This window comes from Puccinia triticina, chromosome 4A, assembly GCF_026914185.1.
Source record: "Puccinia triticina chromosome 4A, complete sequence".
Taxonomy (NCBI): Eukaryota; Fungi; Basidiomycota; class Pucciniomycetes; order Pucciniales; family Pucciniaceae; genus Puccinia; species Puccinia triticina.
In genome coordinates, this window is record NC_070561.1 from 2832634 (window position 1) to 2844461 (window position 11828).

Here is an 11828-nt window from a genome sequence, read left to right on the forward strand (position 1 = left end):
TAGAAAGGCGCCGAATCCCCAGCAAAAACCTTTGGAAGATTGCAATGTCTCAGTCCAAGTCGGTCCAGCTCAGGCTGTACCAGGGCCCTCCGATGCGGGGGACTTGTGTTAAGTTAAGGGATCGGCAGATCTTGGAGTAGTTCTAGACCAGTCCAACATGCTCTGTGGCTCGTTTGGCTTTGTTGGAGTTGATTAGTTGGATGGGTGCGGAGGATGATGAGCTCCCGTGGATATGATCGTGGGCTTCTCGTCTGTTCGAATGTGATCGATTAGCGGAGGAGGAGGGTGATTTTGGCTGCTGGTGATCTTACTCGGTGTATATTCAAGGCCGATGGAATGCAGAAGTGGTCGGCTGCAGCAGCGCCTGAGTGCCTCCCCGCTGACTGCTGAGTTCCTGGGTGTGATGACGCAGCAGTGACGACCAGCCATGAAGTCACCACCATCCACTGACGAAACCAGTCCTCTGGGCCATCGCAACACCACCAGCGCAGCCAGGAGGAGGAAAGCAGCCTCACTCTGGCCCGGCCTCCGCTGGCTTCCATTTCCGTATCCACTCACACACCCTAACCTTAACTAGCCCCCATTCGGACTCCGCCACACACACACACCCTTTCGCCCTTGGTCTTCGTTCTTCCTTCTCCGCTCTCCCTTCTCCGCTCTCCGTTCTCCGTTCCTGGGCCCAGAGCCCACCCCACCCTAACTATAAACCTCTGCACACCAGCCATCACTCCCCCCACCCACCCACCAAACGATGCATTCATTCTTCAAGTCGAGGAGCTTGAAGAACAAGCTCAGCCCGAATCCGCCCCCCGCCGATCGCATCCCAGCCACCCACCCCGCCCCTGATGAGCTCGGCCGTCCCTCTGCCCCTCCGCTGTTCACAAGCCAGTCCGCCTCCTCCTCCGACCAGCTCTCGCGCTCCGGCTCACAGACCTTCCCCCAACCCGACGCCGAGCTCCAGCTCATCTACGGCTACATCGGCCTGTTCACGGAAATCGAACTCGACCTGCCCACGGCTGCCCGCGCCGCCAATCTGGTCGCTCAGGAACTCAAAGCCAGGGCCCTCGAAACACCCCTGCTCTTCAGCACCCATGCACTCGACATCTCAACCGAAAGCACCCACTCCCTCATCAGAGGCTTCGTGAACAACCAACGCGACTTCAACCATGGTCAGTCTCTCTCTCTCTCTTCCAGTACAATACAAAAAAAACAAACCAATCAATCCTGAACTCTCGCGTCTTTCTGCGCAGATCTCACCATGCACAGCCCTCACAACCTGGCGGCTCTTCTGAAATGGATCCTGTGTCGATACGTGAACGGACGCGGCGGCCATGGCTTCCTCCAATGGGAACAATATGCCAGCTGGCGCGAGTCTGAGAAAGGTGCGCAACCCACCTCAATCCCACACCACCCTCATCCATTCTCTGACCCGGAGACCTCTTGCATCTCCCCAGCCTTCGGCTATCCTCCTAGATTTCTCAGCACCCATCTTGTAGCACACATGTCGGCCCCTGCTGCCAGTCTGCTGACCTGTCTCCTTGATCTTTTCGCCAGCGCATCGGTCCGCGCGGATTTGACCGGTATGACGGTCCACAAATGCGGAGCCCTGTTTGGGTACGCCACACCCATCCTCCTGCACTTTGCTCCGCGGTGAATGTACCTAAGATTCCGGCAATCTTTTCCTTTCCAGTGCCTACATTTTTGGACTCGAGGATGACAAACCGTTCGAACAAACCTACAGCCATTGGTTGCGCCAAGCACATGCCACCGAGCACCTTATCCTTGCACACGCATGTTTCACTTTTTTTTTATTCATACTTCTGGCTCCTTCCTGACCTAAATCCTATGTATATGTTGCAATTGTTTCAACAGATGCGCGATCTGAAGGCTCAAAGTCCCACAGGAAAGCTGCCTCTACGAATGGAAAGCTCAATACAGGGCTACCCATCAATCATCCCCTCCTTGATCAAGACCCATCCCAGCGCTAGACTGGAGAGAGTGGCCCGATTCCAGCGATTGACCTCATTCTACAACAAGAATCTCATATACAGTGCTGGCACTTGGAACGTTGCCCGAAGCAGGACTTGGGACCGCCTCAAGCCTTACCCCGAAATCGGCGCCGCTCAATATCTCAACCATTCCAAAGCTGGCTTTTCCACAGATCCATCCAAACTTCTACTTTCTCCATCCTACAAGCATCTACTCAACATCAAGGGCCAGCTGAATCTCGACAACGAAGAAGACGATTACGGCGCCAACTTTGAAGGCCCCCAGCGCTTCAAGACCCTCGTCGAGAAAGAATGGTCAGGCTTCATGAACCGGGGATTCCAGGAACCAGACGCGAAGAAGCTGCAATTCAACCTGGACGAGTCCTCAAACGCCAAAATGAAGATGAAACGCGAGACGATGGATTGGGACTCATTCACTGGTGCTGGATTTATTGGCAGGGAGACTTATCAACCTGCAGACCTCGATTTCAATACCAACATCTCAAACACCCCTCCTCCTCGCATCACCCCGCCTCTTCCCAAAAAAGGCATTTCAAAGAAACTGATCAAAAACAGCAGAAGTCCTTCCGTCTTCGCTTACGATACTACCCCGATCGAACTACCCTCGTTATTCGTTGACGAGAACTTTTTCGAGGCATGGGCCGACGTCTTAGTTAGTTCGGGCTGGTGCCATGATGAGCTCAAAGAAGTCAGCTGGGTCTTGATTCACTGCAAATGCAAGCCAGCCGACTACCAAGAGTTCGAGTTTCGGCCCACGCCGCTCAATCCTGATGGCCGCAACGACGACATGTGGGCCTTGTTCGAGGAGGTTGTACCAGCAGAGTATCAAGCAGCCCAAACCAGTGCTCAACTCAAGGTCGCCTGCCACAAAAACAACAGGCGCTCTTTCCTTCGTGCGATCACTCGTAAGGATAACAAACGGTCGGCCAATGGATCGAGCTCCGAGAAGGCGGCAACAATCCAAGAATCATCTATTAACTACTATCCGCTTGCACCCCAGTCACAGGCACCCTCCATGTCAGCTTCACTTTCGCAGTCCTCTTCAAACTATCAAGTCGACTCGTCCTCCGAGTATTCATCCTCCCAAGCTGCATCTACAGCCCCTCAGACTGGCCATGCAGGTGTAGGCCTTTTTCGCTCGCTCTCGAAAATGATCCAAGGTGGCCACACCCCCGCTCCGGCTCGAGTCATCCGACATCCAGCTCATCTTCACACGTTCAACACGAACGCGGACACAGTCGATGAGCTCGATCCGTCCCACTTCCAAAAGCCTACAGCCAATCAACCCAAACCCTGGGTGAATGTACCCGGCGAGCACAGTCCTGCTCGGTCGATCAATCGGCCAGTGTTGAGATCAGTGGCCAGCTCCGACACGACTCGCGGCATGGGCACCTCCCACCGTCTTCACGGAAGCAAGTCGCAGCCCTTCGAACGGCCGGCCAACCCGACGCCACCAGCCTCAGACCGACGGGCAAGCTCGTCGACAGTCTCGAGTCGAGACTTCGCGCCCAGCGCCGACCACGAAGGGCTGGTCCATGACGGCAGCCATTCCTCAGCCGTCTCGCGCTCGATCGCTAGCAGCTCCGACTTCACCGTCGAGCTGGTCGAGCGGATCCCCGAGGGAGCGGCCTCCCATCTGCTGCGCCCGCCTTCGCTGATCCCTATCAAGAGCATCAATAACCCGGCCCTGTCGGCCCGCAAACCGCCCCCTATCATCCTCCCTAGTGACCCCATGTACTCCGAATCGCCAGCGTACCATCCGTCTAACGGTCTGCTCACGCCCCGGGTACGTTGAAAAGTCCTCTCCCCAACATGTTTTCCATTCCTCCTTGGTCGTCTATCTACTCTTGTATCCTTCTTCTCTCCGGCGCCGTTTTCTCCCTCTTCGTTCCAATCTCAATTCATCGCTTGGCTATCCTCGTGCATATCTTGCTCAAAGAAGCGTTTTCCTATACCGTTTACCTAATCACGACCCCTTGACTGCCACACACATGTACTACTATTATACCTTCAGGAAGAAAAAAAAAAAAAAAAAAAAACGCACCTTGGGATGCATAATTGAAATTCAAAAAATATCCACTCTCAAACTCACCCCTCAGCTGAGTCACTGATGTCATGTCTTGTTTTCAAAATCTTAGGACGGAGCATTCCAACCCAGTCAGACCCATGCCCCGATGTCTCTGTCACCCACCTCAGCTTACTCGCCCGCTCATCCTGTAACGTCATCCCCTGCCCTTGGCAAACTAAGTTACAACCACATCAGCCCGCAGCAGAAGAATCAGCACAGTGACCGGGTTCCAGAACAGGCACGCCTTGAGCAACAGAAGCTACTCCAACAGCAGCGGCAGCGACTAGAGCAGCTCCGGGATCAGCCACAGGGTATAAAACCGCAGCAGCAGCCGACAGGAGCCGAGAAAGAGCAGCAGCCTCTCATCCAGGAGTCGCGCCCGACGCCGCCACCAGAGCCTTACCACCCGCAAGAACAGCTGCATCTGGCGGATCAGCCCGAGGAGAAAGCGCGCCAGCAGCCGCCACAGAAGCAGAAAGAAGGCCCCCCAAAACCGCCCGAGTCGCGCTTCGCACCCGCCTTCTTCAAGTCGGCCCTGCGCAAGGTCGAGCTGCACTCCTCGGTCTCCTCCGTCGGCTCCTTCGAGTCCCCCGGAAACAGGGACGAGGACTGGCAGCTCTCCCTCCGCAAGTCCGTCTCCCCGCTCAGCCCGATCGTCAATAACCATCACTTCTCTACCGGGCCTATCTTGCCCCCTCAGTTCGACATCAAGGCCAAGAAAGTCTCGAATAGTAAGCCGGATCATCAGCTTGTTGCGTATCTAGACCCCCCGAGTCATCTGGAGCTGATTGAGGGGTTGTTGATGATCACAGTTGTCGATCTGTTCGAGAAAGCCCAGCCTGATTCGCCCCCTAGGGATGCCGACTCCTACTCGATATCCTCCTACTCCACCGGCGACCATCGCGCTACCGCCTCGCCCATCCGCATCCCCGTCCGCTCCCTCAAGCTCTCCCGGGTCGGCGAACAGGAGGAGAAATAGCGCCCGTCCTGCCCCTCTGCTTCACACCCGCGTGCCTCTCATCCATCCCATCCTTCTCTTTTCTCGCCTCGTCGGTCTGTGGCGCACAGGTCCCTCTCCACGTCCAGCGGGCTTCATCTAATGGACCCCCGTCCGCTCTACTTTTATGCACTTTCTGGTCCTCCCGCCCCATCATGTTTCTCTGCTTGTTGCCCGCCGGCGGCTGCTTTATTTATCGCCCTAGATTCTTCGCTTCGTTCTTCTGCCCGCCCCGCCCCGTGCTCGTCGTCCTTCATGTATGTACGTAATCATCCTCCGGCGGGCCCCTCCCCACTCGTGCATGCCTTTTCTGTGGGGCCGACCGCTCCTGTCCGTTTCCGTTGTCCAAGCTATCCGTGTACCTTGCCTGTTTTCGTGTAATTCATTTCAGGAGCGCTTGTAAAACTGGCCTCTTGTCTCCGTGTACTTCAATTGCGCCGGCCTCCAAGATTTTTCGCAGGGCGCCATTCTTGGAGGCTCCGAGGCCCCGAAGGGAATTATGTACATATTGTGTGTGATTATGTACCTACTCAAATTAAGCAATCGATATTCCAGACTGTCTGCTCCACTGTCAACATGAATTGCTGTTTGACGGACAACTGTCAAGGGCCGGAAATGCCGCATGGACACGAAGTTGTCACCCAAGAGGCTGAGAGCTCTCGAGCGTTTCCCAGGGAAGCCGTGCCGCTCGTCAAGTCAGAGGTCAGTTCTCCAGGTGGTGCCGTGCACTGCAAGAAACGACCACCCATCACTCCTTTCTTCCCTGACCAAGGCTCACAAGCAGCACCCTCTCTCCGAAAACGCTTCCGTCTCTCATTCACCACCTTACCGACCTCTTCCACCGGAAACATCGACGCGATGAAGACCCCTCTTATGATCCTTGTCGCACTCCACTGCTCCCTTCTGTGCCTCGGCGGGAAAAGCAGCAGCAAAGCTAGCGGGAAATACGTCACCTGCGCGTCTTACGATTTCTCCCAGAGCCCTAATGGTCAGCATCCGCCCCGCCAGCAAGCTACCTCCCCTCCAGTCACTGACATCCCTCGCCTGATCCGCTCCACCCAGTGTGCACAGATCAGACCAGCACCGCGTGGAGATGCGAGACCTGCACCGGCTCCATCAGTAAGCGTTCCGCGCTCTCCCCATCCGTCCATCCGTCCTCGGGGTGCTGACCTCGACTGGCTGGCGGCCAGCTGCCCATGGCTGCCGCTTGAACGACAGCAAACAGGAGGACCCGGATACGGTCGACTGTGCATTTTCCTTCGGCCCTGATCCTCAAAGCAACGACAGGAAACAATCCAGTGCGCTGAGTCCTTCTCTGTCCCCCCGCAAGAGCGCCGCTGCCTGACTCCTCTGCCCTCCCCAATACCCCCGCCAACCGACAGGCTGTCTTGACGAATTCAGACACTCGCACACGTGCGCTGAGGCCGAGGGCCAATCACCCTTGGGATCCGCCTGTAAGTCTTCTCTCTAGCCTCGTTCACTCCAGACTTGCATCGGGGTTATATCGCCAAGCTCACACATGCCCGTTCTCTGATCGTATCAGCTTGCAGCGGGTGTCAGCGTGCGGCATCGTCTTGAGAGTCGTGTGCCACCATCCCCTCAGAGGCTCACACAATCTCGTCTCGCCCAAATATCAACCACCTCGTGTCTGATCGTCTCGGCTGCTGTGTTCGACGTCTTCAAACCTGATCTTTTTAAATTGTCAAGTAATCAAAATCATCATTTATCAGCATCAGAGCTCCTGTTGGAGCCGGGTGAGACCGGAGGCTGCATTTCCTGCGCAGGAGGCCTGCGCACAGGACGCGGAAGCCGATTGTTTCCTGGACGTGAGGAGGTGATCTGCTGGACGATAAGGCGAGTCTTTTCGGATGCTTGGTGCACTCGGCGCGTGGCCAGAAGAGTACACCAGCGCCTTTCATGGATCCTTTGAATTTAGAAGAACCCTAAGCTCGCGTCCAAATGGGCAATGCAAGTTAATATGATGCCTCAACTGCGAAAGCTGCTGCTTAATGGCTGTAATTACATTTGGCACTGATCAATCATGTTGCGTGAAAATCCACCCCCTGGAGTCTTTCAGTGCCCGTGCAGATCTCGAGCTCATGTTGGAAATCCTTCCGTCTAAAAAATATTACATTCATCAAACTTGATCAAGGCCCTCCTTGCCTGGGACTTTGCCGGAGGCACTCCGTAATTCTTGCGTGAGGGTTTTGGGGGGTTGGAGGGACACTGTGACGTCACATTTGCTGGCAGCCAAGGGAGGCCTGGCATGAAACCCCTCTCGGCCCCGTAGGCGGCCAGGGCCCCCCGAGTCGTCTATTAGGACGTGTCTCGTGTCTGATCGGGATCCCCTCAAGATTCAATACTTCGCGCATGGAAGTTCTCAAGTACTGTGATGCCGTTTGTTAGCAAGAACAACCAACCCACGAAGGCACCAGCGGTCCAAGCCCAGCCGTCAACATCTGCAGCGTCCACCTCAATCGGCCCCTCCAAGACATCCAATCACGCTGCTCCTGCCAATGACAGTCACAATCGCCCCGCAGCCCTCAACCGGACTGCAAACTTGAACAACATCATCGTCAACAAATGTCAAGTCGGTCCCCAGTCGTCTTTTCATACTCCAACTGTGGTATCAAGCCTCCAAAACAAATTGCGCGTGGTTGAATGTAAATTTTCTTATTTGGCCTTTCGACCTCGTAACTGTGAAACGCATCGATGGATATACGCATATAGCAAGGAAACCCAGTGTTGACGTTGATCAAATCGGTCCCATGGGAGTTCGGAGATACCATCTCAGACTATCAGCTCAATCAGACCACCGGCTCGCTGTTCTTATCTCTGAAATATCACAGGCTACATCCGGATTACTTGGATACGAGGCTCAAAAAATTGAACAAAGCGTACGATCTTAAGATCTTATTGTGCCTGTGTGATTCTAATGATCATGAAGCGGTTTTGAAAGATATAACCAAAGTAAGCCGAAGCCTTCCTTGTCTTGTTGTCGAAAGAGAGTTGCGATTTCACTAATAATTTATTTCGCTTTGCTCTTGGTTTTTACACAGACTTGTATGATTAATGAGTTCACGTTGATAGTTGGATGGTCCAATTCAGAAATTGCCAGATACATCCAGCTGTTCAAATCCTTTGAAAAGAGACCGCCGGATCTAATCAAAGAGAAGATAGATGACGATTATATGTCGAGATTGACGAACGTACTGACGACTGTCAGAGGGTTAAATAAAACTGATGTTTTAACACTGGCCACAAATTTTCGGGTAAGTATTATGATTTAGAATACATGCCTGACCGTTACATTTTGAATATCAAGGTTGATAGATCTGGGAAAATTGGGCACCCCCTTCTTTAGTCGTTTCGCCAAATCGTTGAGGCGTCACCAAGTGAACTTTCGCTATGCCCTGGCTTGGGCGAGAAGAAAGTGAAAAGGTTGTTGGAGGCATTCAACTCGGATTTTAGGACTTTCCCCAAACACAATGACACCGTCGAAAACTAATTCACAATCCTGATGGGATTTCATAATCAGCATCATCAATATAGCCATAAGATCGTAGAACCCTTTAACAATCGCCTCATTTGCCTAATCAAGATTCATCTAGATCAAATATGAAACCAAAACAAGAGATGTTGGAACAGTTAGTTTTTTGCCACATGCACTTGTATACTTTAAGTTGAACAGAGAATCCATCCATCATCATGTCATCTACATCTGTTTGTATTCATTTGTGGAAGTGTAACGTCCTCCTGCCAAGGTTCATCACCATCCCAAGGTAACTAGGCTCCAAATAGCTATGTGTGAGTGACTAGCCAAAGGGTCAAGAAGGGACTACACCCGTGTTTGCTTAATCATATGCTGAGAACAAGCCTCATGAGATAATACGAAACAAAGTGGAACTAATAGCCAAAAACGGAAGACAGTCTGTAAAACTAAGCACGAGTATCTTTTTCAGATGCCACCCAGCCAAGGACACCCGAATCGCACATATGTCGCAGGATACGAAAAGGAAAGCAGGTTGCATAAAATAACGATTTGATATGGGATACAGTAGGTTTATGCGGCTTAGGTACACTAACTAGATGAGTTGCTCTATACTCATTGAAATCAGAGACTTCGATTCGACAATGATTGGTTGTGGTTCTAATCAATGAGAGCACCAGGATGATTATGTAACAATAATCTAGAAAAAAATTTATGGCAACATGAACAAGACAAGAAGAGAAAGACAGTAGTTCTTTACATGCCTCGACTGACGCTGTGTATCAGTTGTGTTACAAATTAAGGCGAGGGTTTGCAAATCATCTCAGCCATGGCCCGAAGCGCGGTGCCCGAATACCCCACCCGATTATGCCCACCCCGCTGAGCGTCGAGAAAGATAGCTTGACTTCTGCTGTGGAGACGACTAAACTGGTGGAGTGTTCCGTAATGAGCTATTTCGTGGGTTCTAATCACAGGCTTGAAGCGGTCATCAGATGATGGCAGGATCGGCGTTGGAGAGAGATGAGATTGTTTGTGGGCCGAAGGAAGTAGAATTGGAATATCCTTGCTATCCCCCACAGTTACGTTGGCTGAGTGATGCTCATGAATGTACTCGAACAGGGATTTTGAGTGGGATGGATGCACATCAATGTCATCCTATTGATCCGATTAGAATTGAGCCACAGTCAGGATAATACTGACCACTTTCTCTGCGAGTTTGGTGGGATACAGATCTCAATAACTTACCTGTGCGTGGATCAACATGATATTTGTGGTTATTGCTGGGATTAGGGACTTAGTATTGAAGTGGGTGGTTAGAAACGTATCCAAAAGCCAAGCTGGTTTGAAAAATGCGCAAATGGTGTCAACAATACTTCAGACACGCGGAACAACAATGGAGTAAAAGCCAAGACTCCGAGACTGACATTGTGCTTTTGGGAAGATAGAGAGTGGTTGCAAAATTGGTATGACCTTGAACAGAGAATAAGTCTCTTCAGAAGTGCCAAGTAAAGGTGTCAGTTCTCGTGCAAGGATTTCGAGATATGATCGAGACAACTTAGGTGCTGACTCAATAGTTCCGGGATGCTTGTGAACGGTGCAATCAAACATAATGAGTTCGGTGTAACCTTCTCCTCGGTAATTAAGCGATGGGCAAGCGCGGCAGAGACCCCAGTACCAAGACTCTGACCAATGATACTGATATTTCTAGGATTTGCCCCCGACCCCACGATATAATCCCATACGGTCCGCGCATCCTTGATCAAACCCTCCTCAGACGGTGGGAACAAATTCGGGGGAGATGAATCGGCAAAGCCACTGTTTTCATGAATAATAGCAGGCGAACTGGTGAGCGTTTTGCCTTACTTTGCCCAGCCGAATCTTTTTTGAAGAAAAAAAAACGATATGAACCGATAATCATAGATAACAAAATTGAGACCTTCATCACAAGCCCCATAGGTTGATCCCGAAAGTGAACGTAATAGTGAGGCTCGGGAGCTTTGGGCTCGCGAGGCAGCGTTGCCGTGCGAATAGAGAACTGTTTTATGGGTTCTGATAAGAGATACAGGTAAGAAGCCTGCAGTCTTTAAATTTAGCAAGTTGGGTTTTCTCTACCTTAGGGCGTTTTCGAACACCGACAACGGGATTGCACCGGTGTGGGATTGTAACAATGAGCCGGAAAAGTCCTCGGATTGCTGAAAATGCCGCACGTAGACAGCCTCAGGCAGGGCATGCCATACACCTTGAATTTTAGCAGCACAAAAATAAAGACATTGCATTGAAGTAAGACGATTTGAGCTAATTGGGAGCAATGAAAGCTGATAGAGATTTCTACAGTACCAATCTTCGCTCCATCGGGTGTGGTAAGTTGAAAGTTTCGAACCTGACCAGGTGCTATGCCATAAAATTCTGGAGCATCGAAATTCGCCTGTGTCAAAACATGATGACATCAGAAAAATGCGAAAAAAAAATGCCAGATAAGGGGCGGAAATGACCTTACGTGGACCGGTACATGGACCCAGTGAAGGTATATTGCGCTATCGAGGATTTACAAACAGGGATGGATTGTTGCACGAGTTGGTTATTCCAGTCTATTGGTATCACTGGTGTCTTCCGATTGAATGCTCAATGTGCGAATTGACGAACCCTCTTTGGATGTACGGTATCCCGAGACACAGAATAAAGATCACGTATGCGGCTATGACCAACGGCCAACAATGGTCCGATATTGATTAACGAGAGTGCTCAAAGTTGAACAGACAGTTGTATCCATCTTGTAATCGACTTACCTGGCAAGCAAAGCAACCAACGATGACAATTGTAGAGGAAGCCCATCTGATTGGTTTCGATTTCGATTGTGCACCACTATTCCTACAAAGCTTTGGTGGGCACTGGAAGGTACATGTGTAGAAAGGACAAGCGCTAAGTTTACTTACCCTCGAGTTTCCCGAGAACGCTATGTGGACGATCCTGGCTTCGTGCTGGTGTAGCCGTGCAAACCGATGGGATGGGGAATGAGGAGATCCGGAGACGAGGAGGTTGAAAACACAACACTTGTACATAATTTCACGACTCCGACTCAACCGCCAGAGCCTGAAAGTCATTGTATACCCCTCTTCTACTCCTTTTTCCCCCTTTCCTCACTTTTCACTCCAATATGAGACTTCCTGCATTGTTTTCCTCTGGCAAGTATATATGTATCATCTTTCCACTGGACAAACATCACAATATAGCTGCTCTAGGTAGGTTTACTATGTCATTACTTTT

The 11828-nt window shown here is 51.4% G+C and overlaps 3 protein-coding genes across 3 annotated transcripts; 2 read left to right on the forward strand and 1 right to left on the reverse strand.

The window, feature by feature from the left end:
* Nucleotides 1–751: 751 nt before the first annotated feature.
* On the forward strand, nucleotides 752–5056 carry PtA15_4A346 (uncharacterized protein; the record flags this gene model as incomplete). Its single annotated transcript, XM_053168221.1, has 7 exons — nucleotides 752–1169; nucleotides 1251–1382; nucleotides 1455–1614; nucleotides 1691–1790; nucleotides 1873–3795; nucleotides 4148–4808; nucleotides 4890–5056. The coding sequence occupies 7 exons, from the start codon at nucleotides 752–754 to the stop codon at nucleotides 5054–5056; spliced, it is 3561 nt and encodes a 1186-aa protein (XP_053019452.1).
* Nucleotides 5057–5689: 633 nt separating this feature from the next.
* PtA15_4A347 (uncharacterized protein) lies at nucleotides 5690–8582 on the forward strand (the record flags this gene model as incomplete). The annotated part of the gene is made up of 9 exons (XM_053168222.1): nucleotides 5690–6062; nucleotides 6137–6193; nucleotides 6265–6372; nucleotides 6457–6528; nucleotides 6625–6775; nucleotides 7481–7664; nucleotides 7805–8044; nucleotides 8134–8346; nucleotides 8439–8582. The coding sequence occupies 9 exons, from the start codon at nucleotides 5690–5692 to the stop codon at nucleotides 8580–8582; spliced, it is 1542 nt and encodes a 513-aa protein (XP_053019453.1).
* A 780-nt stretch (nucleotides 8583–9362) lies between these two features.
* Nucleotides 9363–11396, reverse strand: PtA15_4A348 (uncharacterized protein; the record flags this gene model as incomplete). The annotated part of the gene is made up of 10 exons (XM_053168223.1): nucleotides 9363–9719; nucleotides 9810–9901; nucleotides 9989–10054; nucleotides 10132–10379; nucleotides 10473–10613; nucleotides 10677–10803; nucleotides 10902–10989; nucleotides 11062–11098; nucleotides 11208–11259; nucleotides 11351–11396. The coding sequence occupies 10 exons, from the start codon at nucleotides 11394–11396 to the stop codon at nucleotides 9363–9365; spliced, it is 1254 nt and encodes a 417-aa protein (XP_053019454.1).
* Nucleotides 11397–11828: the final 432 nt, after the last annotated feature.